This window comes from Micropterus dolomieu, linkage group LG03, assembly GCF_021292245.1.
Source record: "Micropterus dolomieu isolate WLL.071019.BEF.003 ecotype Adirondacks linkage group LG03, ASM2129224v1, whole genome shotgun sequence".
NCBI lineage: Eukaryota > Metazoa > Chordata > Actinopteri > Centrarchiformes > Centrarchidae > Micropterus > Micropterus dolomieu.
Genome location: NC_060152.1, coordinates 20,006,987 through 20,034,872, shown reverse-complemented (window position 1 = coordinate 20,034,872; position 27,886 = coordinate 20,006,987). Strand labels below are relative to the sequence as shown.

General features: G+C 44.1%; 1 protein-coding gene across 3 annotated transcripts in view; it reads right to left on the bottom strand.

Moving 5' to 3' along the window:
• LOC123968329 (transcription factor HIVEP3) overlaps nucleotides 1-22,664 on the bottom strand; it is a 29,011-nt gene extending 6,347 nt beyond the window's left edge. For 2 of the 3 annotated variants that reach the window (XM_046045022.1, XM_046045021.1), the window contains exons 1-5: nucleotides 22,552-22,664; nucleotides 3,490-5,848; nucleotides 3,039-3,328; nucleotides 709-2,742; nucleotides 286-431 (exon numbers count right to left, since the gene is read on the bottom strand). In XM_046045022.1, the coding sequence (XP_045900978.1) occupies nucleotides 286-431; nucleotides 709-2,742; nucleotides 3,039-3,328; nucleotides 3,490-5,497 (4,478 nt within the window). In that variant the 5' untranslated portion in view covers nucleotides 5,498-5,848; nucleotides 22,552-22,664. The remainder of the gene's footprint in view (nucleotides 1-285; nucleotides 432-708; nucleotides 2,743-3,038; nucleotides 3,329-3,489; nucleotides 5,849-22,551) is intronic. The other variant, XM_046045020.1, reaches the window with a different exon arrangement.
• Nucleotides 22,665-27,886: the final 5,222 nt, after the last annotated feature.

Below are 27,886 nucleotides of genomic sequence, written 5' to 3'. Positions count from 1 at the left end.
CGGCTATCTCTTCAAATTAACACTTCTAAAACACGACATTCATGCCAGCAGTAAGAGGAAAAAGCTTGGCTGCAGGTACAAATGAAGTCCCTGCGGGTGCCACTGCCTCCCATCTGTTACTGTAATTCTCTATGCAATCTTGTCAGCTCTCCATAGTTGCTGTTTTGCTGTCATTAGGCGTTGGTTTGTGACAGATTACTTGTGTAATGAGGCGCCGCCATTATTCGCAAATATTGAATTCTGAAATAAAAGATGTGCATTTTAACAGTCTCCTGTGGTTCTTACCCGCCTTCAAAGATGCGAACACGAGAAGCCTCACTCTGTTTGGAGGTAGAGGGTCCTTCCTCTTCTCTCATCTCTTTATTCTCCTCCTGTTCATGCTGCTGCTGATCCTTTACTTTTGTGAGGGTGACGGGTGGGGTGGCATGTACCTACACTCAAGACACACATAGAAAAATTCAAAACAACTTAAAATAAAATGTTAACTGGTTTATTGTTAAAAGAGTACTCCAGGCTCATGATGGACAGTTAAAACAAAAAAGAAAAGAAACAACATTGATGCGACAGAACCAGAGATTCCTTGTCCTTCCTTGTCAAGACCAGTGGTGGAAAAACACTACGATATTCTATAGACGTTTATGGTCTCTTTAACACAGTGGTCAACATTAACTTTTAAATACAGTAAATGTATATTATGGTTATGTTTACCTCTGACACACGTGGGGTTCTGCTACTGGCAGGGGCCAATTTGCTTTTGGCAGGAGTCGGGGCCATGGCCATGGTGTACGTCTCTGAGCTGTGCTTCTGTTTGGAGCACAGTAGAGACAACGCCACCTTAGTGCTTAGGCCCGGCAAGTTGGGGTTGTGAGCACTGACGCTCCAGGTAGAATAGACTGAGGTGTGTGGGTCCCTCAGGGCAGATGGGTTGGGTTTGACATAGTTCAGGTAGCACCAGTTGACTGAGGTGGAGGTGTGGAGACTGGCGTATGAAGGGGTGCTTGGTATTTTAACCCCCTCTTCCACAACAGGCACCTCCACCTTTTTTTTACTTGTCATCTCAGTTGACTCCTTCTCCTCCTCCTTCTTTTCCTCCCTATTATGTTTCCTTGGTACTTGTTCCTGCTCTTCTTCCACTTTCACAGTTGTAGCCTCTAACCTTTCTGGTTGTTTTTTCTCTCCCTCTTCCAGTTTTCTCCCAGTGGCTTTACTTTCTTCTTCCTGTCTTACCTTCTGTTCTCCATCCTCCTCCTCCTCTCCCGCCTTATGTGGCTCCCCCTCCTCTTCCTCTTTAACCCTTTTCTGGTGACGTTTGGCCTCTGTACTGAGCTCCAGACTGGCTGCAGGAGAAAGCATGCGTTTACTTCCTCCAGCCCCCAGTGGACCGTATCCCTCTCCAGATCCTGAGGCCAGCTCCGCAGGCAGAGATAGGGGAAGAAGGCTCTTGATGTCTGGGTAGGGGACTTTCAAGTAGGACCTTTGCAGCTTGTCCCGCTCCACCTGGCCCATGATGACCATAGCTGTGCAAGAAATGGGTTCCTGTGAGCGAGTGGAGGCCAGGATCTGGGACAGGGTAGTATACATGGCACTAGCATAGGTAGGTATATACGTCTGGAGTCGCACTGGGACAACAAGGGAGACTACTGGTGTAAGCTGTGCCAGGCATGTGGCGATGACCGGCCGTGGGTGGTGGTAGGAGATTACAAGGGATTGATGGGTAAGGGCAGACGACATGGAAGAGATGGAGGCTCTGCTCTCTGTAGTGGGAGGAGTATGTGCAGTAAGTCTTGGAGGAAAAGGCAAGTACAGAGCCTGTCTAGCTCTAGTCCTGGAAGAGAACTGGAGAGGAACTAGATCAGGAAGCTGGTGGAATGGTATACCCAACCGTTCTGCCATGTGGACCTGTGCTGGATGTATCTGTATAGGTGGAGGTCCTGTCTGTGAATGTAAGAAGGCTCTGTGGATGATTTGGGTGGACAGTACATCAGTGATGCCTGTGGTGACAGGGAGTAGCTGGGAGAATGACCCTGTGGAAAACACTTGCTGGACTCCGGGATGCAAAGGGAGCACATCCTGAGAGGATGGGAAGATTTGTGGCTGTGACAGCTGCAAGGTTTTCCCCGTGGCTTCCAGGCTGAACTGGGAGCTTGCCTCGGTTGAGTAGAGAGGAGGATGGATGGAGCGGGAAGGCCCAGGCTTTGGACTCTCTGCTCTGGACAACTGACTCATGCTGGCCCCCTCCTCCTGCTCAGGTTCTCCTAAGGTGGCATGCTTCACAAGGAGACACTTTCTCCTTTCTTTCCAGGAGGATGCAGGCTGCTGTGGGGACAGGGACCCATAGTCAAAGGACTTACTTCTGGTCTCTGAGATCTGCTCTGTTTGTTGGGGGCTGGTTGGGGCCTGCTCTGAGGCTGAGCGCCTCATCTCTTTGTGGCTTTGGTGGTGTTGGTGGGAAGTGGATGGCACCATCAACATCTGGGAGCTTTGGCTACTGGAGGCCCGGGCGGCAGGCTCTGACCTTGCTGTGTCCTCAAAAGAAGCAGAAAGGCTTGAAGTGTGGGAGATGTTGCTCTCTTGACTGGGGCTGCGAGGCAGAGACACAGACTCAAAGCTAGACTCCCCAGAGGACTGGGCTGCTTCTGCCAGGCGGAGTCTCTTCTTCTTTGGTGGCAGCTTCTCCGCTGGGAGCTGGGCCAGAGTCTGGCTACGCTGAGGCCACTGGAACTCCTCCACTCTCTCTGCCTCCTAGGATAGACAAATAGTTTCGTAATTTAACATTCTGTGTAATATGAAGGGACATGGACTGCTCACCAGCTAAAGAGTTTACATAGGAAGCTGGAATTAAAGAAGAATTTAAATCAAAAGCAAAACAGCCTTAAATCAATGCATGTTTCACATTTATTTAACATGAAACATGCAATGTACGAAGGCCCTTATTTTAGAGGGGAGCTAGATGAAATAGGTAAACAAAAGCAAGGCAGTCCAATTGAATAAAAGGTACAAACATGTATAGCCAAATGCTACTTTAAATAATTATGGACCTTGGATGAGGATGCTGTCACTGGTGGTGACACAGATGGCATGTCAGCATCAGGCTCCACAGTAACAAGGATCTCTGGCACTTGGATGTTTGGCTGGCGGATGAGGCGAGATGTGGAGGGTGATGGTTTTGGCTCGGGCTGTTGTGTTTGCTGACTCTCTCTGAGGTCTGGTTCCTGACTTTCCATGCATATACTCTCCTGCTTCTCAAAAGAGCTTGTGTGTTGGATGACAGACACACCCTTCCTGTCCTGCTGCTGCTGTTGTTTTGGCTCAGTCTGCAAAGAAACACCTTGAAACAAGCAAAATAAACAACAAATTAGCTACCATCATATGATATTGGTATACTGTATATCTTTTCTTTAGCTATTCAGGTTTAATGAGGATGAAAAAGAAAAGAAATGTATAGCTCACAGAAGATAATGTTGCTTCTAAAAGGATACATAAACAAACCTGAGAGGCCCTGGCTGTGCTCTGGTCTACTTGGCACAGGAATGAGGCCTGCAGAGCTGCCTGACATGGCTACATATCCAGGGCTAGGAGGATCCTCCTCCAGACTTTCCTCTTTCCTCCTTTTTCTCACAGCCATGGCCAGTGCTCGAAACTTATAGTGCATCATCATCTGGGGACGATCCTCTCTACCCGTTTTACTCACATCCCCGCTCTCCTGTTCTAGTGTTTGCTGCCCTGGGCATATGCCTCGGTGGGCCTCGTAGCCTTCACTGTGTTGGAAGTGACCCCCACATGCATCACATTCAAACAGACTAGGACTCCTTTGCTGTTGTTGTTGCTGCGGCTGCCTGGCTAGTTCAGTGCCTCTGGCTGAGGAGGAGGAAGTGGGACCGGCCTCCTCCAGCATTAACTCTGCTCCCAGTGGAACTTCTATGGCAGGCTGGCGCCTCAGCATACGCTGGGCATGGCCAACCCTCATCTCTGCTACCACGGCTTGCTGCTCATCGAATGACTGGCAGAGACGGTAACCTCTGGGAGACATGGTGCCAGAGGTAGAGGGCTCTCCTTGGTTCGTAGATGATGGCATTGAGTGGCTTCTAAGCAGAGGCACTGCTGACAGCTCCTGTGTACCTGATGGATCTGCCTCAGGATTGTGCAGGTGCCTCAAACCACTGGGGCCAGGGGCTTCTCCTTTGGGGTCAAATGTGTAGGGATCTTTAGTGGTGGTAAATTTGGGTGACTCCATGCTGCTCTTTCTGGACAGAGAGGAGCGTCGTGGTTTTACGCTGTCAATCTCACTGGTGTCTACAACGGCTTCATTGATTGTGATGAGCTTGGTAATGTGTTCTATGACTTGGGTTTTGGGTACAGCAAAGGGAATGCTCTTGTCCTCCATTCCTGAGGATGAGGAAAGTGAAGAATGAGGCTGCTGCTGATGGGGACTGCGCTGCTGCCCTCCCAGCCTTCCATATTTCCCTAGAATAATTTCTGCGTATGTTTTAGCACTGGCACTGGGAGTGCTAACTTGGCACAGGTCAGTGCTGCCTGAGCCGGAGAAGTAGCCAGACTCTGTGCTGCCCTTACTGCCAGGGCCCAGAGAAGAAGATGAGGTGGAGAGGGAGGAAGAAGGCGGGTCATCTGGAGAAGCCAGTGGTCCCCGTTTCCTTTCACTAAGCCTAAGTGCCAGCCTTTGTTTGACAGCCTGGGAGTCTTCCGGCCTCTGGCTCTCCTCTGAGACTCCCAGCAGCTCCTTACCAACTTTCCTCTGCTGGCCCAACATCTCCTTGGAGGAGGATTTTCTGTGTTGGCCCGTTTCTTCTTCAGACTCAGTGCTTTCTCCTTCTGTGTGTTCCTCAGGGTCTTCTCCGATGCCACTGCCCTCTGGTCCACTCAAACTGGGCTCATCGCGACTAGCCAGGCCTGCTTTAATGCGATGGGCATGGGACTTGCGGTGCTTGTACAGGTTGCTCTTGGTCTTGAAAGAAAAGCCACAGGGGGCACAAGGGTAGGGTCTTTCTCCTGTATGGGAGCGAATATGTTTCTGAAGAACGCTTGGCTTGGCACACGGACGGCCACAGTAAGTGCACACATATTTCCCTGGTTTTGGGGGTTTCTTCTCCCCTTTTCTGGGTGAGCTGACCCCTTCTCCGCCCTCTTGGCTGGACTGAGATGGGACCCCATGACCATGCTCACCCCGGGTGGAAGAAGTAGAGGGGAGAGATGAGGTTGATGAGGAAACTGGAGATAAGAAGCTGCCTCCTGAGGGACCTGGGGTGTCTGAATGCTGCCATACTACTGCTTGCTGCTGCTGTAACCGAAGCAGAAGGTCAGTGCGTTTGGGTTGACGATTTTGCAGGCGACCCAAGGCTCTGTGTACAGGACGAGTATTAGGAGGCTGCTGGGGCTGCTGAGGTGGACAAGATCCTAGTGAGGATTCAGCTGTCAGATGCTGCTGCTCTTGCCTTCCAGAGCGGTCCCCATCAGCCGGACGGCTGGGCTCAGCCTCCATAGAGTGGGGAGGAGGCCTCAAAGACACACAAGGAAGGGCTCTCTGAGCCTCATGGGGCTAACAGCATGGCAGCAGAGAGGTCAGAGGCAGTGGAACATCAACAGGGTGAGATGTAAATCACAACGGAGGGCCTTTTTCAGTGTGGGCCAAAAGTTATTCAAGAGGACCAAATTAGGCATCATTAAAAGGTGCCCTGGAGCTGCATGGATGCAGGTAAACATGGATCATCTCTCTGTACAAAATAGCTTTGCTTATGTTGAGCCTCAGCCATTCTAACAGCCCTCTCAAGGTCTTTGCTGCATCTCCTTTGTTAGTTGCCAAGGGCGTTAGCCGTTCAGCCACTGAATGGGTCTAAAAAACACAGAAAAAGACAAGGAAGGACTGAGTTACAAAAGTGAAAACATATTTATACATTTATTAGAATCTCTAAAAAAGGTTATGTCACAAAGGGCTATATTAAGTGCAGTAAAACATTTCCAGTTTTTCACTTTGCAATAAAAAGTACAAGTTTTTCTAAATACAAGTTTAAAAAAGAGTTAAAAAAAGACAGGCCTCCAAAAAGCCTGCCATGCAGTCTGACAAAGAGTTACATTGGCAGAGTAAAAGGCTAAATCAGTTATCAAAACTCCTTATTAAAAATTGCCCCCACATATCAAACCATGACAAATAGAGTTTCCTTTCCTGGTGAAGTGTTGAGTGGGCTCAGTGTTGTAATGACAATATAAGGTTCTGCATCATCTGCGTTATTTGTCACATCTAGTATCTAGTAAGAATGCATGTCCACATACCGTATAAACACTCGTAAATCTCCTTGAAATTTAGCTCAAATTAAAAACTCCCTTCAAGTCGAGACTTTTACTAACATTTTTTTTCTGGCGCTATGGTTTTATTATCAAGATTGTTGTCTAATGATCAAATGTAACTCTAAGTCTGTCCTCTCTGACGGGGGCCTTGCCTGGTCACCTCTGCTGTCTATTCTGTTCCACGTTGAAAGGAATTGCCAGTGTTCACACCCCCTTGGTTACCAAATGAGTTTACCGCCATGTGACATTAGCAATGTAATTGTGAATGGTAATCATGTAATGTATTTTATACAATACTGTGTTGTACAATGTAATCATCGCAGTGGTCCCTTGTGGCTCTGTTGGTAGCACTAAGCTACTAACACTAAAGTTGTGGGTTTGAATCCCACGGAGGTCCGATAAAAATCTCATGTCTTAGAGTGGTGATTCTGAGGTTTTCTATCTGAACATATCAGGCAAAATAAATAACAATACATGTATATTAAGCAGATTTTTCAGTGACAGTTAATCAGGAACAATGAGCATATTGAGCAAACGGTATTTTAACAGTAGAGAATAAAATTGTATCTAAAGCATGTACTTTGTATGAACATGTTGTTTGTCTTTCTAGATGTTTTTTGTACTCAGTCAATGTAATTGTGAAAAAAAGGTCTTTTTGATGATCTGTTGTGTTTTTTGTAGACTGGTGAAATATTACCACATACGTGTGTGAACAGTACTATAGCGATATAAAAAAATGTAAGACAGATCTTATTCATATCTGACCCATGACTGGTCTACTCTGCAGGACTCAGAGCGACTCAAAGCAGCTCAGGGCCAGCCAGGCAACATCCACAGCACAGGCACTAACAGAGGAGACCACAGTGTCAGGGCAAGGAGTCAAAACAAATGTTGGAAATATAGCCTATGCTTATCTGATCTGGCACTAAAGCTAAAGGGGGTAAATGGAGGGTTGCTGTTTTCTAGTGGCTAAAGGGACTTGACAGCAACTGGGTTTTAGCCTACGACCCTCAGCCACCAGGGTGCAGTGTTTATGAGGGTCCAAGAGTGGTTGCTTGTTATAAAGCCTGTTGTCAAAGAGCACTGTGAAACTTTTATCAAGATGGATCTATTGTAATATTTCCCAATTGCACACTACTACGCTGTGTTTATGAAGAGCCAAGTATAGCTGATCACGGGGACTTGAGGGTACGATATCTCCTCTTTTATGAAGATGTATGCTCTGCAATATTTCCCACTTACTACAAATCCTGCACTCCGTCTCAACTTGAGACACGGGATTCTTGTATCGCAGCCAATCAAAACACATTCTGGGAATGGATGGGGCCAATCATAACATTTTCACTGAGTAGCCATGCCCAACCGCTGACAGTCCCAGCACAGGCTCATCCAGAGTATTAATCATCGTCTTAGACAATGAAGCTACTTGCAACCCCCAGACTCTGCCAGACTCTGGAGATCAGAGCTCACTGAAGGAGCGTGCTGTATGGGTTAACCTCACAGCTGTAGATGTATTTGATGGTGTCGACAGTGTGCACCACCTCTGATGGCGAATAGCATACCAGAGAAGATAAAAAGGTAGGGGGTGGGGTGTGAGACAGGAAATGAATAGATATTCTATAATATTAGAGATATGCATAGGAAGTAGGAGTAAGATGAAGTGAGACGAGGTAGGGTAGAGAGAAATGACTAAATCAGTGATCCAGTGGCTGAATAAACAGGCCCAGCAGAAGACTGCAGCTTAAGGTGCCAGTGGTGGCAAGGGAGGCGCTGACAGTTTTTTTAATGAGCCACACTTTTGCTTTCTCCATGTGTCTAAAAAAACACAGTCAGCCGCCTTCATTAGAGCCAGTTTACAGTCGGGGGGGGGGGGGGGGGGGGGGGGGTCAGTCTTCCTCTTGGAAATAACTTGACAGATTCTCGGCTCCATCTCCACGTTCCCCCACATCTGCTAAGGGCCGATCATCTGTTTAGTGTGTGTTTCTCCAAGCAGACCAACGCTTTGATTACAGCAGACTTTTACCTTCAACACACAGCAATTAGGCAGCATAACTAACCGAGTCACCATTAAAATTCAGTTCTCTGTTTTCATTTGCCTGTCTTCCACCTTTTTTAGCAGTATAGGAAGGCTTTTGAATGTTTTGGCGGCTATACTTCTTTCTGCCGTGGGCTGGTGAGCCGGAGAGACACATTACTCTCTAGAGTTGCATGTAAGTAAGTTAGATCAGGAGGGAATGAGCTTTTAAACAAGTTATATATCAGATCCTGACTAAGGGAAGAGAGTTGTTCTTCACACACTTGAACTTAAAAAAAAATATTTGATGATAATAAAAACAGCAGATAAAAGACGTGGAGCAACCAAGTGGATAAAGATGGGTAAAAAGTGAGTTTGTCTGGATGTGAAGAAGAAGAAGAAGGATGCTGCTGTGCATAGAAAAAAAAACACTTGCACAAAGAGCAAGATAAATTGTCTTCCTCAATCCCTCTGTAATAATTGTCTTTCTTCATGTAGTTGTGTTATCAGAGTGTAAGTTTAATGATCTCTGGCATAGTGGTTGATGCAGCCCTTAAACAGGGCGATTAGAAGGTTTTTAGGTTGGGGAGAGCATTGCTTACATTATTCATGGCAGTCTAGACTGCCAGCTCTGAGCGGGGAAACACACAGTCAGGGCTTTGCCAGGAAGATGAGGGAAAGGAATGCCAGTCCAGCCTACATTAAGCTGAAACACACACACACACACCCTACAATGCACATACAGTGTACAGTATTACTCTCACCAGAGCAATACCCACTAACACACAGCAGTCCTAAATCCAATCTGACACGTCTGACCAGCAAATCAGCTGCAGTGCCCTGAGGTGACCTACTCTGGTTCCACTCAGCCAATCCTCCTGCTGTTTGACGAGGGGGTTTCCTTTCTCATCATCCCCATTCCACAGAGATGACTTGTTATCAACGGCGCCTATCACAGTTTAATGCAGTGTGAGCTTACACAGTAAATGCACCAATAGAAATCAGTTGCTCATAGGTGAAACATATATTATAATGGTAAGACCTCTGCTAAAACACACAGGTTCTGTAAATTTGTCTAAACTTATTGATGAGGGTGGGGCAAGGGCGTCGTTTACTCTATTTTTAGGCAGAGGTGTGAGCAGGAAGCCACTGATGCAGCTGTTCTACTGTGCTGTTTTCTTTTGATAGGAGACGTCAAATCAAAACCACAAAGCCAATATTAGTAGCAGTTACAAAACAGCAAACTCTGAACACATGAGCATTTTATCCAACCCCTCCCGGTTTTCCACTTCCATCTTGACCCATTGTATGATAATTCACGGAACAGTCTCTTGGCGTATGCCACGATTTGTTGTGTGAACTAGTTTCTGGTGTCTGTGCCTAAAATGTGATTAACGACTGGTCCACAGAGAGAAGAGACGAGAATGAGTGAGGAATGTGTGCAGAGATGTGTGTATGTGTGTACATGCAAACGGGCTTTGTCAGCAGAAACAGGCACTGACGCTGGTACCCAAGGGAGCCCTGACACACAGAAGAGCTCACACTCCATATCCTTCACACACACGCGCACACACACACACACACACACACACACACACACACACACACACAGCCTCCTTCCATCATCGCTGCTGTGTCTATTAAGTCCAGCAGTTATACTTCTTAATCCCATTAAACAAACATTTAGCTCAACTCCTTCTCAATAAGTAGCGCAGGAGCTTTGCAGCCGTTCATACAGTTAAAACTTCATTATCATGCACAGGAGAGTACGGCCGACAGAGTTTGCGTTCCTCATCAATACCTAGACACATTCATGCAGCTGGTAATGATGGATACAAATACGGGCTACAGATAGAAAAGATAAACCCACTTAAGTGCTTTTTTAAAAATCTACTGTTATACCCCCACAACACACAAACACACACATCTCTCGCTTACTGGCAGTAGCCTGGTGCAGGTTCCCATGGAAACCAGCCTACTCTGAGCAACGGCAGATGGAGAGGGAGCTGGAGGTCTAAATTTATCTCCCAGCATCCTTTCTCACTACATACGCACACTGGCAGCAGGAAGTGAGAAGGGGAAATGCTTGGCCTCCGCATGCATTGACAAGCTGGCATGACCCTTGACATCTAACCCCCCTTTGAGTGTTGACGGTTTGATGTCACAGCACATGAATACATACAGTACCGCCTGCGACGGCTTGAACCACAGCAGTCAAAATCTCAATGAAGCAACACAACATTTGATACTGTACAAGAGGCTCTGCAGCATTCCCTAAGTATAAGGTAAATGGAAGGTTACGTCATTCCCCTGCCACCACCTCCACCACCACAAACAGAGCTGTCAATCAAAGTCAAGCCCCAAATCCTAGACAGTTACACCATCCAATCACGGAACCACAGGAAGACAAAAGTTTGGTTGGATAGTAAATAACTGGAGAAGACAGAACCAGACGCCAGATAGAGTATAAAACCTCAGAGGCCGAGACTCAAACTCACCCAGGGATATCACTGCTGTCAGTAGAAGCTGAGTGCGAAGGAGGACGCCGTCTGAAAAAACACCACATACCAGAGCGCTCACTCACTCTCTCTCAGCTCTGTGCAGGACACATCAGGATCGCTGTTCCTCTGAGGCGAGAGGGTGTAGAGAAGGATTTCACAGGGCTTTGATAAGACTGGCAGTTCACAACCATCGCAGTGTTCACTTTGATTAAACACAAGCCAGTGAACTACGGGTCAATACCAGCCTTTAAATCAAACATGAGTGGCATGGCAGAGCAAGGTAATGCACACCTCGTCGTCAGAAAAAAAGGTTGCGCTGAGAGTTTTAATAATACCCCTGGCAGCAGAAAATCTATGCCTTTTGTGACATAATCAGCTGTAGAAACAAACTGACCACAACTTGGACTAAATTGCAGGTTACTGGGTTTTTCCATTTTGTTATTTGCGGCCAGGACATTCACGGATGGAAATCATCTTTTTGGAGTCACTTTGTTTGTCAGTTTTAATTATATGGTCCAAAAATTGTCTCAGGGGGCTTTACCTCTGATAGGAGAGGAGCTCTATCCTTAGACCTTCGATTGATTGGGATAAGAAACAAGTTCCATAAATGCAGGAAAAAGGGAGAAACACCAGGCAAAATCGAAAGAGGAGGGGTCCTTCTTCTAGAACAGACATTCAATAGTAATTCTTGTCCCACAAAGCAGACTCTATCCAACTTAAATTAAATCTGCAAATTTGAATACTTGTATCATAATGTCCATTCAGTTCAGGGACACCCTTTGACGTGCTAAAACACTTAAAACACCTCAGGCATGTTGTCCTTAAACTGGTGGAGTCTTTGAAATTCACATAAGAGACAAATTTAAATCCTTTAATTTACAAAACACTCCTCTAAGTGCTAAGGTGCCAGATTATAAGGACCAAATGACAGATTTGCAATTATTAACAATACCATGAAGTCCACACGACTGGAACAGCTGCAACAACTAAATAACTCATTTGCCATAGCTGACGAGTAAAGTAATAATAGGGAGGGATAGAGAAAGGGGAAAAGACTGAAGAGGGAGAGGAAGATAGAGAGACTAAGACAGAGAGTGCGGGAGTTGGTTGCAGAGAAAGAGAGAGAGAGAGAGAGAGAGAGAGAGAGAGAGAGAGAGAGAGAGAGAGAAACAGACAGAGTTTAGATTACCTGACAGAGCAGTCTGGTCTTCCCCCTCAGAGACGCTTCACAGGCACTGTGAGACAAGCAGGGAGAGCCAGAGAGTGAGAGCGGATATGACTGTTTGAGTGGGTGTGTTGCAGAGAGCGGGAGAGGGAGAGAGAGAGAGAGGCTGGGGGTGATGCAAATAAAAAGAGTGATGGAGAGAGAGGGAGAGAGGAAGAACTAAATGAATGTTTCCACTGTACAAATGGGAGGGGAGGAGGAAGATGCGGTAGCAGGAAGAAACTAAAAGCGATGCATATTCCCGTATTCCCGAGTAACATCCCAAAAAAATCACCATGGTCTCTGAAACCACAGCAATAGACACATTTCTTATTGTTAATGCAGCCAAAGTGCACGGCAAACCAGGGCAGTGAAAACAAAAACACGCACCTACAGATTCATGAACATCTGCTGCTGATTCTTCAACTCTCACACATTCAGCAACGATGACACACTGCCAACAGATAGGATTACAAACACTGGGGCTTTCCCCTGGAACGCAGAACCCCGGAGGCGATTCGTTGCAATTATCACCTCCTTATCAGCAAAGTTATCTCATTGTAGCGGTGGGTGAAGGATAAAAAAATTCAGCTACCTTCTTCCTAAGTGACAAACCCTCTGCCTCCACGAACATGTCTCGTTTACATAAATCTTCCAGTTCCAGCCAGAGTGCCACTGTGCTGCATCTGTAAATTAATTCCAGAATGGCATCCATTCAAGCAAGCCCCCGCATTACGCAGAACCCAGGCTAGGCCTATCAGCGGTGCAACACGAGAGAGAGGGAGAGAAACAGAAAGAGAAAGAGAGAATTGAGAATGAACGGAGGCCCTGCTGTTCCATAGAGCTTTGCCTCATTGGCAGAGCACAGGAAGTGTGAGTCACACACTCTAAAATAAACACACTCACACAACGCCGAGCCGGCACACAGAACGAGTGGATGGCCAGGCTACTGATCAGAAGGCAGGCACTGGGAACATGGATCTTCACAGGCCGGCAACACGTGGTCGCCTGGTGGGACTCACAGCCAGATGACGGGATGAGTCAAAAGGAAGAGATGTTTCTCTCCTTCTCTAATTCCTTGATTATGTTTCTTTTTTGATTTTCTTTTCAACATCATCTACCTCACACCTGCTCGTTTGCTCTCGTTATCAAAACTCTCATTTTTGTTAGCCTCTCCTCTTCACCTGTGCTTGTCCACATGCCCCCCTACTCTTTCTCGTCTGCTCTGTGTTTCCTTTTATTTTATTTGGTTTCAGTCAATAGGAGTGTTGTTCAGGACTTGGTGATTACCCCTGGCTCCGTGCGGCTGCTGGCTGACTGCTGTAGGGGACTGTGCTGGCCTGATGCTGGGCTACTCTCACAGGCTGCTGGCCGAGGCACTGTATTGTGTCTGCCTGAATGTGCTCATTGTCACTCTTTACAGCACACACCTTCTATACTGTACTTCCCAGTGAGGGATCTTCACCCATCCGTCATCCCTTTGTCCTCTGTTCCTCAGACTGAGGGTTGTGACGGGAAGGTGAAGGGGGGGGGGGGCAGAGGCCTGGGAACAAAACTGCCACTGTGGCGATGATTGACAGGAAAGTTGCTCTACACAGACGTAACGATTAACAAGGCCGGGGAGTGGGCTGCAGACACACTGTCTGGTTAGGCGCTAGAGAGAGCAAGGAGGTATTACGTTCAACAACCCGTCAAAATGGGAAGTGCAACGATTGTGAAGGTGTACAAACGAGCTTTCATGATGCTATAATAAATGGTAGCCATATGCTACCTACTGGTCCCAAATGTCAGGCTCACATTATGCAAAGTTGTTACAGTAAATGAAAACAAGAGCTCCCCTGTGGTATGGTCACATGAAGCAATTTCACGTATACGACACACACCTACCTATTCAATATAATGTAGAGGCAGGCAAACATCAGGCTTTATAAGAAACTTCATGTTGTTCTGGAGCAGCCACAGACTATAATTTAGACCAAATAAGTGGTTTGCACATTTACAGGCAACCATACAAATGACATATTTTTGGACTTTCACCCCATGAACTGCAGACACAGGCAGTTAAACTGGCAACTTTGGGAGCATTCAGAAAGGGTCCTCTCTGTTCTGAGGGCAGATTATTTCAGATGTGTGGTCTTCCAGTAAACTGACCCCCCTCTGTCCATATGACTGTGGTATTATAATAGAAACAAAATCCATTTAAGAGGGAGCCCACCTAGTGTATAAAAGCCACTGTATAAAAGCCACTGTGGCTCGGCAATGCTCCACCTGTTTGCATTTCTTTGGAAAAGAACTGGGGGAAAAGAAGAAGTCCATCAACCCAAATCGAGTCTTTTGGGAACAGCATGTCAAACCACTAAATCCAGTCGTTACTTGGGTAAATGTAGCTGTGTCATCACTTCCCTCTCACTCTCCACTTGAAATTGTAACTACATAAAACTTAAATACATCTTATTTGACATAAGGTTTAACATCAGCACTTTTCTCCCAAGGTACAGCTACAACATATTCAGTTTGATAAATGACCATGAGATGCGAATCATCTGATGATGGTCTTGACCGGATGGCACCAGTAAACAGTGTTAAGACAATAATAGTGTGTGTTATGTCTGTCAGTTGGTCTGGTCCGACTGAAATATCTGTTTTCATCAGATCAACATTTCAATACTTTGGTATATTATATGTGACGTTCCCATATGCCTGAGTTGTACTCTGTGTTTGGTGCTAACTAGCAAATGTTAGCATGCTAACACACTATATAGAGATGGTGAACATTGTGAAAACTATACCTGCCTTTAGCACTGGTGTTGTCATTGAGAGCACGTTAGCATGCTGTTGTTAGCATTTAGCTCAAAGCACCACAGCACTCCACCAATGTAGCATTACACTTCTATGACTTTTTCACACTCACGCTATCTATCATCATCTATCAAAAAATAAGCATCTGTGCCAACTTTCAGCACACATGTTTTTGACATTTTGTGCAAAGGCACAATATTGTTGGTACTCAAAAGTTTAGTGGCGCCTTGACATAAACATATAAACCCAATGAAGCAAAAAAGGTTAATATCTTGGATTTGGAATTCAAACATACAAATGTATATCCATTTCACATAGACAGATAATCCAGCTAGTAGACAGCGGCCTTAGACATGCAAACAACCGGCTTGCTAATGGAGTCCAGCATGCTAGTCTTTTGTTAATGCCAATCGATATGTATCCTCAGCAGATGTGATATCTGATCCTGTACAACACTGAAAGACTGACCACCCTCTGTTTCACTCAACATCTCTCTTTTTTTTAATCTTGAGGGGTTCCTCTGCCTCTCTTTTCTCTCCATTTCTCTGAGACAGAAATACACTAAAAATTCACTCTTGGCAGCCACTCTCTCCCTATTTAGTTCTCAATTTCAGCCTCGCAAGACACTCTCATTATCTTTTCCTTTTCTGGTGCTGAAGCATTAATAAGTGCCACTGTCTTTATGTGCAGCAAAGTAAACTGCATGTATATTATGAGGAAGGCTACCAGGAAATCATGTCTCCAGGGTTGCTGTGGGTAGTGATTATGGAAAGTAGCCTGGCCCTGAGTAAAGTCCCTGATTGGTAAGTGATACCATATATAGAGCTGACATATCATTAGCAATTTGCGACGGTAGTGTAAACCAACTATTATAGTTATGCAGCATTAGTGTTTTCTGAGTCTTACGCATTAGGTTTGATTCACTGCCTCAAAGGCAAAAAGGTCCTCTGATATGAAACAAATACATTAGGGACAGCAGCCGCAAACAAACCGACTCCAGGGCCTCTCAGGGAGTTACTGTAATAGAAAAGTGAAACAGATACAGAATGTCTGTCAAAGAAACTTCATCTGCCTTTGGACAGCTCGGCACCAAACATCAAAACGCAGCACGAGTGGTGTGCAAATGAAATAAAAGAGTGACAAAGCATATGGGGGGTGGGCAGGAGCGGATAAATATAGAAAGAGGAACTGACATTTTCAAAAACTGTCCTCCCCGCGCCCACAAGTTTCACTGATGCGTGGATGTCAAGATCACAGTGCAAATTCTCCCACACAGCTTGCTGTACCCGTCGTTCACACTCGGCTGCTTTATATTCGCTCTCTCAGTCATTGTGCAACTGAAAAGAATGAGGCAAACCTGAGATGAACATCTTCAGTTAAGGTGATTTGGGGGGGGGGTGTAACTGGTTTTTAGTAGGTTAAGATTAGAAAATGTTGCTATTTTCAAACAATGAAAACCTGATATCTGCATTTTCTGCACCATAGAATTAGAAATTGTCCTCTACATGCTGGCCAATGACAAATATCTGTTTCTTCATTTAAGTTATCTGTTTTTCTATGAAGTCACCCTTGTGAATTCCTCCCCTGTGATGGGAAAGCCTGTGCTTGTTCCTCTTTCTGCAGCTGCTGTACTGCATCCTGTGTGAAGCTGCAGCAGGTACAACACTGCTGTAGCACTGTGCATGACCCGGCGCCATGCCTTATCTGCACATCTCAGTAACCTGTGACTATGTTAATTTGAGCTGTTATGTTGGAGCTGCTGGTGCTTTCAGCGCTGCCTGTGCAAACACAGACACGGGGAAGAGTCAACAGGTGGAAGCTCAGCCTGAGTGTGTTCAAACACGAGGACCACGCCGCAGAATGTATCAACACGGCCTCCGTACCCGCCTTCCTCTTTGGGACTAGCAAAGGGGCACCCTTCTGATCAGTGAGTTTACTCAAAGCCAGGCCAGTCCAAGTAATTGCTACCCTCAGTGACAAACAACTCCATTCAGCTTAAGTGTCGGTTTACAGTTTACTCTCCCTCCTCCGCTGTGTGCCCCTGCTGCCCATTCTGCCCGGTGCCACGCTGCATTAGTGGCCTGTCAACGGAGTCTCTCCTGACTCATCAACACCTCGTCAGCTGCCCTTCAAAACCAATGCACATATACAAACGCCATGTGACATAACCCGTCTGTTTATGTGTTTGTTTCTCCGAAAGTGGAGGTGTGCGTGAGCGCATGTGTTAGGGGGAGAGAGAGGGAAAGAGTGCGAGACAGAGAATAACAAGATAGAGGAGAAAAACAGTGTGTGCAAATGCGTAGGAGAAAGACAGAGACACATAGAGACAGAGAGAGAGAGAGCTCTTGTATATGGTCATTTCGTGTTTTCAGTACATGGCTCCGACCCACAGTAGTGACTCTATCTGCCAACTGAGACAATCTTATAAAAGGGTATCAAATGTGTATGCGGTGTGTAGCCTCTATATCTTGCGACTGCAGCTCCAGGGCTGAGGGGTGAGACAGCTCATCAATCACACACGACAATCAAATGCAGCTAAAACAGTCTCTAATTATATCTGTGTGCGAGGAGTTGTGAAATGCTGAATTTACAGAATACATGAATACATGTCAACCATGAAAATGCAAATACTGTAGGTTTTTGTGTTCCTTTAAAATAATTATGAACAATATTACAGAGAGATCTTGATTTTTGTTGCTGTACTTTCATATCTGAGCCTAATGCCCCAAACCCTATTGTTCCCAATATTTCCTCTGAATAAAGGATCAGTTCTATTGCAACAGAACATATTTTCTTTCGACTTGACTGGTGGCGTCTTGCCCTACTGATAGTTTTGACTTAATGGGTGCAGATTTTGGGGTCCACCCAAAAACAACACAGGTGGATATAAAGCTCACAAAATGTTCATGAAAAACAACATCAACATCTCTTAACAGAAAATACATCCTGGTTACTCAGGATCATCCTTCTAGAAGATAAATAGTCTGTATGATAAATACTGCTGCATTATCCCAAATAATGAATACAGTGTTTCTGAAAAAGAAAAGTTGCTGAAGATTTTTAAAAATGCAACTTTTCAATGCTTTGAGCACCACAAACAAAACACTACTTACCTCCACTGTATTGAGGCAGAAACCTCAGAGACAGATGTTACATATGTTATGTTACACAACGTATTTTTCCACATTTTGCCAGTGACACATACGTATTTATTCTTTTTCTACTTGTTTCTGCATTTCATTGAAGCTGAGGACACGCAGATTTTTGTAAATATTAAAACCCAGGATGCCATGTTTAAATGGCCGAACCATCAAATCAAATGAAGAATAATAATCACACTATTTGTAAAACTTAGGATTTTCACTAGAATTTAAATAAAGTTATGTCAGGCTGGACAAATGCTCTTCTGCATGATATGAGGCTGTAATGATGGATCAAGTGAAGGTTTTAATGAGACCGAACATGTTAAATCATCAAGCTGATTTCACTGTGCTAACCTTATCATTACAGTAACAGTTGTCAACAACAGAAAGCTGAAGGAACTGAGAGCCTACCTGTTCTATAAACACAAGGTCGAGAAGGATTAAGATGTCAAGATAAATGTCAATACCTGAACGCTGCTTAGTAACAAAGCGCAAGGGACAAACAAACACACACTGGCGTCCAATTTCTTTACCAAAACTCTTAATACATGGAAACTGAGTTACTTACAAAAAAAAGCATTTGGTCCTAAGATTAAAATCACGGGACACCTTCAAGTGTCTGTAAGCCAAACATGGCCTACTCTACCGCAAACCAACTGCCCCACTTTGCAGACAGACAGAAATGTGTCACTGGCCAGTCTAGTCTGGCCACTAGGGAAGGCCACAAACAACCTCATCGTCTGGTTTCAGGCTACGGTAACAAACCCTATTCTTGCAAACACACACTGCTGCTGAATGAGATCAAATCATAGTGTGCATATACAGTATATGACATGCACATTACAGATGAACATTTTTCTCTTCCCATGACCACCCAGAGTGTTCAAATAAGCTAACGGAAAGGTCACGTGACCCACGTTATAGGAATTAGCGGCGCATTCCTCCAGCTGTCATCGCCTTGTAACAATCTGGTTAGGAGAAACCTGACTCCAAAAACCGGCTCACCGCCTCTCTTCCCTCTTCTCCCACCAGCCCGCTCCGCCTTAAGACCTGCATCCTCCTGCCTGTGAGCCTGATCATTTGAATACAAAGCGGAGAAACAATGACAGTAAAATACAGTAGAGATGCTGTGGCCTTCAAAGAAGCACACTGCAGATACACAGAAACCAGAGAGAAAAAAAAAGACAGAGAGACAGAACGAGCGAAATGAGCAGGCTCATGGCAAGAAAGTGAGACACTGTATTGATGTAGGATAGGTGGCTGGATACATTGATTTCCTGTTAGTTCTTGCCCGGTTAGGTACAGCTGATTTGTCATCCAATACAGGTTGAAGAACTGTCTCTGAACATGCTCTCAGCCGGGCTTCAATGGCTTCTCTGTAAGGATATACACATATTGGATCATTATGTTCCCTCTGAGAATGTTTCCCCACTAGGAATGTTTACTGTAAGAGTCTGTCATGCCAGGTTGGGTATCAAGCAGCCTCATGATGAATTGGCCATTACAGAAGCGATGGTTCCAATTATTGGTTCTGATTGGATGATACTTTGAGTCTGCTGTAAAATACCCAATTAACACTTGAAGCCACATGCCTATTAATTTAATATTACGCTAACCTGATGTTACCTTTTCAGTTAGATCTTTCAGTTAGTGGCTACTTTTTGGTCTCATTGGGTCCCCCTGCTAAAATAAAGGATCCATTAAAAAAATCATTGTCCTACTGGTTTATATCAGACTTTCCTAAAGTGAATCACAGACCTCAACATAGTACAATGCCCCAGTTAAAGAAAAGCAAAATCAACAGGGATGACGCAAAGCCAAGTATCTTACATTTAATTGTTTAAAAGCGGGTAGTCCCAGCAGGATTTGCGGCAAATAAGTTGAACGCACCAATGTGACAAAGGGTAAGGTGAGTTTCTGCTGAGAATTTGAGGAACCAATGGCTTGACATCTTTGGTTTGTGTACCTCTAAGTTTCAGAAAAGAATGTGCTACAATAGAAACTAATTGAATGTGAAATCTTTCAGAGGAATAGCCTAGATCAATATTTTGGTCAATACTAATCAATACTAATTAGCTTACTGGCAGAGTTAGATGGGAGCATGATAACACTCCCATATCTGTAGCCTTCTGTTTGACGTACAGATTGTGGCAAATAATCTTCTCCTATAACCCTCAACCAGAAAGTGAATAAGCATATTTTCCAAAATGTCAGACTACTCCTTCAAGGAAAGGACGACAAAACCTGAAAATTTGCACATAGATGGAATATATGTAAAAGAAATTTGGGTTATCATGTCAAACAGCAAATTGACACTTTTCTTTCTTTGTGGGTGAGTATTTGTAGCATGGAGATATTCAGGGCAGCAACACCCTTTATGCATCCCAGGACAGGTTTTCTGACACAGTTTCATTTTTTGCTGATAGAATTTCAATAGTTTTCATGCTTTGAATTCACTGCCTCTGTCGTTGCTTTGCTGATGTACCAGCCAACTGAGGGTAACTGAAACCGCCCTGATGGTTGCTCAAGTAATTATCCTATAAGATAGGAGCATAAAATATGTCGACACGAAACAAAGTGATTCACGGTTCTTGATTTTTTGAGGTTTAAAATTCCTCTTTATTCCATTCACAATGGACAGTAACGTCTCTGAAATACTGACGATACACTGAAAGGGATATAATCAACAAGTCACTAGAAGTTTAATAATTTTCTGGAGATAAGGGAAACCTGGATGACATGTGTGGTTAACAAGCTTGTCAGCTGATGTTTTGTGGTCAGCAGCTGTTGACAGTTCAGTTCAGTTAAGTTAGTCAGTTTCTGCTGACAGGCACAAAATTAAGTTGATTATGGTAAATCAAAGCTTCCCAGGTCTCCACAAAAGTTTTGAAAAAACAAAAAACGCCAAAGAGGGGTCTGACGGAATGATTAGCACATTTCCAGAAAATGTTTAATTGAGTATCAATCAAGCTATTCCAACTTCATTATAAAAAACAAGACTAAAACAAAAAGCAAAACAATATATAGTATGATTTTACCATTCCACTTGCTTACAGTACAAATACCACCAGCGAAGAGCTGAAGAAATTAACTGCAGGCCAGGTACTTCAGCAAGACATACAACAGATAACAGCATAACTTTCTGGGGGATAGAAATGTGTTTAGAGACCATTTGAATAGCAGGCGAGAAAGTCATAAGCCTGAACCCACAAAATTTAAACAAATGGCAAGATGTGCCCTCCAGTGAGCTGCTAAATCTAATCTTAAAACCAAGAAAATCTAATCCGGGGACTGGCAAGTAGGATAACTTTCATTGTTGAAGCACTCTGACTACAAATTGAAGAAAACTCAAAATATGCATACCATCAAAGTCAACCAGCATCTGAACAAATGCAGCAAGTGAAGGATGTACAGTAAAGAGAGAGCTGCACAGCTGAGATTTGTGATGACGGAGAGAAGGAAGCGCGAGTCAGGACTGTTTCAGTTTTACTGAGGTCACTGGATTTTATGGTCAGACACACTTATATACAGTATTTATGGGCATGCACACACCTACCAAAAACACAAATGCCACAAACACAAGCAAAATAACATTAGGCAGGTCTTGGCAGACCCAGTCTTGTCATGTTTTCACTCTGTTCATTGTGGATTGGCAAGACTCAACAGGCATGTGGTTGGAAGAGACGTCATTCACGAAGGCTATACAAAGGATGATTGACAGGTCTTGCATTAACTCAGATATCAACATAAATCAACAGTTTAAGGGTAACAGGCTAATATAACAGGTTGCTGAAGTAATATTTAATTCTAAGAGTCTACAGCAGCTCTGTCAGACTGTAACAGACTGTTACTTTAAAGCAAAATTATGTTTCTTTGTTTCTTTGGCACCCATTATTTTGTAATTCACCACTGTCGTAAATAAGGACAGCCATTCACGTGCATTTGTTGTGATAACATTACTTATGATCATAAACTGGCAAGTCAACAACTTTGCTAGCAGCCAAACATCACTACTTCACTTAAGGGTCAAACGAAATATAAACAAAAGAATACTAGCTCGGCATCTGTGTTGCAGTCTTTTATTTCACAAAGCTCTCCCCAACCCCTGGCAGCATCTTGCTTGGTCACCCTCTATTTCTGTTCTTAACTTCCTCCATCAACGTCCTCTTCGGTCTGTTCGTCTCTGTCATTAGTTAACCTTATGTCCATAGAGGCTGCTGAGCCAGATTATGTTGCCCTTTCACTCAACCAGTAGCAGCATAATGTTGCTTGAAACTTGGGTGACAAGCTAGCCAACAAAGCTAGACAGTAACTGACACGAGCACCTACAGTAACCATACCGACGTAATCTAGTAAGTCTGCTAACATCAACTCGAGCTTGCGGCTAAACCTCTGTGAAACCTCTGGCGGATTTTGCTCAAGTCAATAACTTTACTAACACAGGCAAACCAAGCAAGCACAACAACACAAGCAACCCAGCTAATAAGTTATTACTAGTCCAACAGCAAGAAAGCTAACTCGGCATCTGTCCTGAATCCTTTCAGTTTTTTTTAGCTCACGGCAAAGAGTACAAGGCAGTCCGATACTTACTCTTGTCCAGTCGCTTGCTCGGTTACACTCTCTATTTCTCTTCCTAGCTTCCTCTAACTAGCTAGTTTCTCCTTAGTTTCAAAGAACTTAAATTGTACATTCTATACTTTTTGCTTCCTCTTATAGCTTGCTGAACAGTTGTGTTGGTGCTGTAAAGCATTAGCCTACGCCACTGTCGCTAAATGTTGTTCGTGCACTGGACTCCAATGTTACGTAGTGCCACTAACCAGTAACACTAGACTTCAGGCGCCATTCACCTTATTACAATTCAGTGTATCACCAAAATTACTTTGAAGCTGATATTTTAAGATAAAATTACTACGTAATATTGCTTTAAAGAAGTTATTTAAGCTAAATGCTAATTAAAGTATGCTAACAGTACAAATGCTAAAATGCTGATTTTTAGCAGGTAATTAACCCACCAAGTTTAGCCTGTTAGCATGCTAACATTTGCTAATTAGCACTAATCTGATGATGCTGCTGGATGAAAAGTCATCTGCAGCAAATTTTACAGAACTTCATCCAATAGCTTTCAAGCTATTTCACTCAACATCATACATGTCAACCTCATGGTGGCACAACATGAAATGTCAGGGGATAAACAAAGTCAGAAGGATTCACCATTTGGGAACAATAAAATGTCTATACAACATTTCCGGGCAATTCACCCAATACAGATATTTTAGTCTAGCGAAAATTGTGGACTGAAAGAACCACATTGCCATCCATGCCCAGCTATGGCTAAAAATGACTGACGATAGAGTCGATAGAAGATATACATACACATCAATAAATATCACCGTCCAATTAAAGGCCTAGTCTGGCTATAGAAGGATAACATTTTTGAAAATCTAGAGTAGTAAAGACCAGGCTGATGAGAGGCAGAATACTATAAAACACAATGTTGACCATGAAAAACTGCACTGAGGATAATCTGATAACACTGTAGTTACACAGAAAAGCAATAAACAGTGCATTACATAGATTGATGGGATGAAATACTGATACTCTCTGCAAAGCAAACTACAGCTACCACAGAGGTTTGTGGCTGCGCTTGAGAAACAAAAGAGGAAAATGCTAGAACAAAAAGTCCAATGCCCTCTGTCCATCCTTGCAGCCACTCCAAAGCCAATGAGCTGCCATCCAACCTATGACTTGTGCATCTGTAATTCTGATAACGTGACCAATCACGCCAGCCAAAAAGCACAACTATGACCAATGAAAGAAAGACTGTTTCTGCTGGCTTAGCAACAGGGACAGCGGGGAGACCATCCATCTCACAGGCTGACAAAGAGACATTATACTTTCACTCTGACAAAAATAGCTCACATGGAATTTAGTCGAGAAGTTAACTTGAGATTTACAATGTTGATAAATAGGTTGTCAATTTTTAAATCATGCAGTCACACACAGAGCATCTTTTTTTTCAACAGTGTTTGTGAGTGTCTCACCCTCTTTCTGCTCAGACACTAACTGATTTCTCCACTTCCCCCTCCTCCTAAACTCTCACTAGTGTTTCTCCTGATCTCCCTCTTATGTGTAATTTAGGCACTCCCACAGTAATGGACACCCATACTCAGGGACAGTGAGTGGGAACCTGCTGTTCCAGCTACTGTACTCTCAGAATCCTAATCATAGCTGTCTACACATTACTACAGCTTGGATGCTGTAGTAATTCGGTAGTGAGATAAAGAAAGAGAGAGGGTCCTGGAAAACAAGGGGAAGAGGAGCTACCTCCTCAGCTAGTCGCATGCTACCAGCGGTGCAGCTCCTGGTCTCCCTCTGTGTGCGGGTGTCAGAGTGAAATATGGCATTCACCCTGCAGGCAGAGATGCACCAGGTGCACCATGTTCATGTCCTACCATGTCCTCCTTCTCCTTCCCCCTAACCTGTCAACTGACATTGGGGCAAAATGGGGGTGCTCACAAGAGGAGCGTGGTGCCATTGTTGCAGAGTGTTTATGAAAAATCTAAATCTGGAGTGACTAAGCTGGGGTTGCTCCCCAGCACTGTGCTGACAGTGCAAAGCAGGAAAAAAGGAAGGAGGTGGGGACTACCTGGGTGCAAACACTTGGAGTGCTGACTGTTTGAGGTTGTTGAGGACAGGAGGATTACATAATAGAAATCACTGTAACACTTCAGACTGAGGCAGCGCTTCCGTTTCCCCCTAAACATATGCCACATGTCTTTCAAAGTCAAAGCTTTTGTCTTGGTTATGGCTGTAAATCCGAGTTCATATCAAGATTCATAATATTCAGTTCATTTAACTGTTATGTGCCCTTAGCCCAGTATGTACAGGGAGACGCTGCAGATCCCATGACCTGGCATGGAATAAGCAGGTACAGTATAGAAAATGGATTGATGGATGGACCTTATGTACAGGACTGTCATGCGTTAGCCTCAACTATTTGCCTCCATTCCACCTCTTCCCTCAGCTTCACCCACTGTCCATCCAATCTCATCCATCCTTGCTCCCCTGACAGCTGATGAAAACCTTGGCTTTAGCATCCAGCAGCAGACTGAAAACACGTAGCCCTGTGACAAGCGGTGCACGCTTCTTTTCACATCGTGTGTTTATTTTTTTTTATTCATGCCGAGCGGCACCATTACCTGACCATTCATCTTCTACTATTAATCCACCCTGACAGTGTGTGACAAATGTGACATGAGATTACTTCACTAAGGCTGCAGTGCATTGTGGAGCTTGATCCTGCCTGAGATGATTCACCTACTGTCATGTCTTTTGTTTGACAATGAGGCTGGTGGGGGAACTCAACAGCAGGAACAGTCTGTCTCATCAAGGATTATTAGGGTTTCCAGACAGACACCTGAGTAAGAAAATACGGATATACATGTCCTTTAAGCCAGAGTCGGTTAAACATAATCAGCATGTCTCCATCAAACATAATCTTAGACCAACACTAAAATCAGTAGCACGGTTTTTGGTTTCAGCTCATAGTTTTAAGGACTATACCAGCATGTTAGCAAGTTTTAGTAGGTACATTATTTCACAAAAGTGAGTACATCCCTCACATTTTTGTAAATATTTGATTATATCTTTTCATGTGATACACTGAAGAAATGACACTTTGCTACAATGTAGTGAGTGAACAGCCTTGTATAACAGTGTAAATTTGCTGTCCCCTCAAAATATCACACAGCCATTATTGTCTAAACCACTGGCAACAAAAGTGAGTACACCCCTAAATAAAAATATCCAAATTAGGCCCAATTAGCCATTTCCCCTTTCCGGTGTCATGTGACTCGTTGGTGTTACAAGGTCTCAGGTTTGGATGGGGACCTGGTGTTTTAATTTGGTGTTATCGCTCTCATACTGGTCACTGAAAGTTCAACATGGGACCTCATGGAAAAAACTGTCTGAGGATCTGAAAAAAGAATGGTTGCTCTACATAGAGATGGCCTAGGCTATAAGAACATTGCCAAGATCCTGAAACTGAGCTGCAGCACGGTGGCCAAGACCATACTGCGGTTCAGGACAGGTTCCACTCAGAACAGGCCTCGCCATGGTTGACCAAAGAAGTTGAGTGCACATGCTCAGTGTCGTATCCAGAGGTTGTCTTTGGTAAATAGACGAATGAGTGCAGCATTGCTGCAGTGGTTGAAGGTGTGGGGGGCCAGCCTGTCAGTGCTCAGACCATATGCCCCACACTGCATCAAATTGCTCTGTGTAGCTGTTGTCCCAAAAGGGAGCCTCTTCTAAAGATGATGCACAAGAAAGCCCGCAAACAGTTTGCTGAAGACAAGCAGACTAAGGACATGGATTACTGGAACCTGTGGTCTGATGAGACCAAGATAAACTTATTTGGTTCAGATGGTGTCAAGCGTGTGTGGCGGCAACCAGGTGAGTAGTACAAAGACAAGTGTTTCCTGCCTAAAGTGAAGCATGGTGGTGGGAGTGTCATGGTCTGGGGCTGCATGAATGCTGCCGGCACTGGAGAGCTACAGTTCATTGAGAGAACCATGAATGCCAATATGCACTGTGTTGAGCTGCAACTATTAGTCAATTAATCGATTAGTCGATCGAAAGAAAATTATTCGACAACTATTTTGATAATCAATTAATCGTTTCAGTTATTTTTTAAAGCAGAAATGTGAAAAATTAGCTGGTTTCCTCTTCTTAAATGTGAGGAATTGCTGCTATTCTTTGTCATTTATGATTATTTAGTAAATGAAGAGTCTTTGGCTGTTGGACTGTGAGTTGGATAAAAGAAGCAAATTGAAGATGTCACTTTGTGCTCTGGAAAATTGTGATGAGCATTTTTCACAATTTCTTGAAATTTCATAGGCTAAACTATGAGTCGATTAATTGTGAAAATAATCGACATATAATGTTAGTTGCAGCCCTAATACTGTGATATACCGAAGCAGAGCGTGATCTCTTACCTTCGAAGGCTGGGCCTCTGGGCAGTATTCCAATATGATAACGACCCCAAACACACCTCCAAGACAACCACTACCTTGCTAAAGAAGCTGAGGGTAAAGGTGATGGACTGGCCAAGCACGTCTCCAGACCTAAACCCTATTGAGCATCTGTGGGGCATCCTAAAACGGAATGTGGAGGAGCGCAAGGTCTCTAACATCCACCAGCTCCGTGATGTCATCATGGAGGAGTGGAAGAGGGCTCCAGTGGCAACCTGTGAAGCTCTGGTGAACTCCATGCCCTAGAGGGTTAAATCAGTGCAGGAAAATAATGGTGGCCACACAAAATCTTGACACTTTGAGCCCAATTTGGACATTTTCACTTAGGAGTGTACTCATTTTTTTTGCTAGTGGTTTAGACATTAATGTTCTTGGTGATGTGTTATTTTGAGGGGACAGCAAATTTACGCTGTTACAGTGGGTACGGAAAGTATTCAGACCCCTTTAAATTTTTCACTCTTTGTTTCATTGCAGCCATTTTCCAAAAATCAAAAAAGTTCATTTTATTTCTCAGTAATGTACACTCAGCACCCCATCTTGACAGAAAAAAACAGAAATTTAGAAATTGTTGCAAATTTATTAAAAAAGAAAAACTGAAATATCACATGGTCATAAGTATTCAGACCCTTTGCCGTGACACTCATATTTAACTCAGGTGCTGTCTATTTCTTCTGATCATCCTTGAGATGGTTCTACACCTTCATTTGAGTCCAGCTGTGTTTGATTATACTGATTGGACTTGATTAGGAAAGCCACACACCTGTCTATATAAGACCTTACAGCTCACAGTGCATGTCAGAGCAAATGAGAATCATGAGGTCAAAGGAACTGCCTGAAGAGCTCAGAGACAGAATTGTGGCAAGGCACAGATCTGGCCAAGGTTACAAAAAAATTTC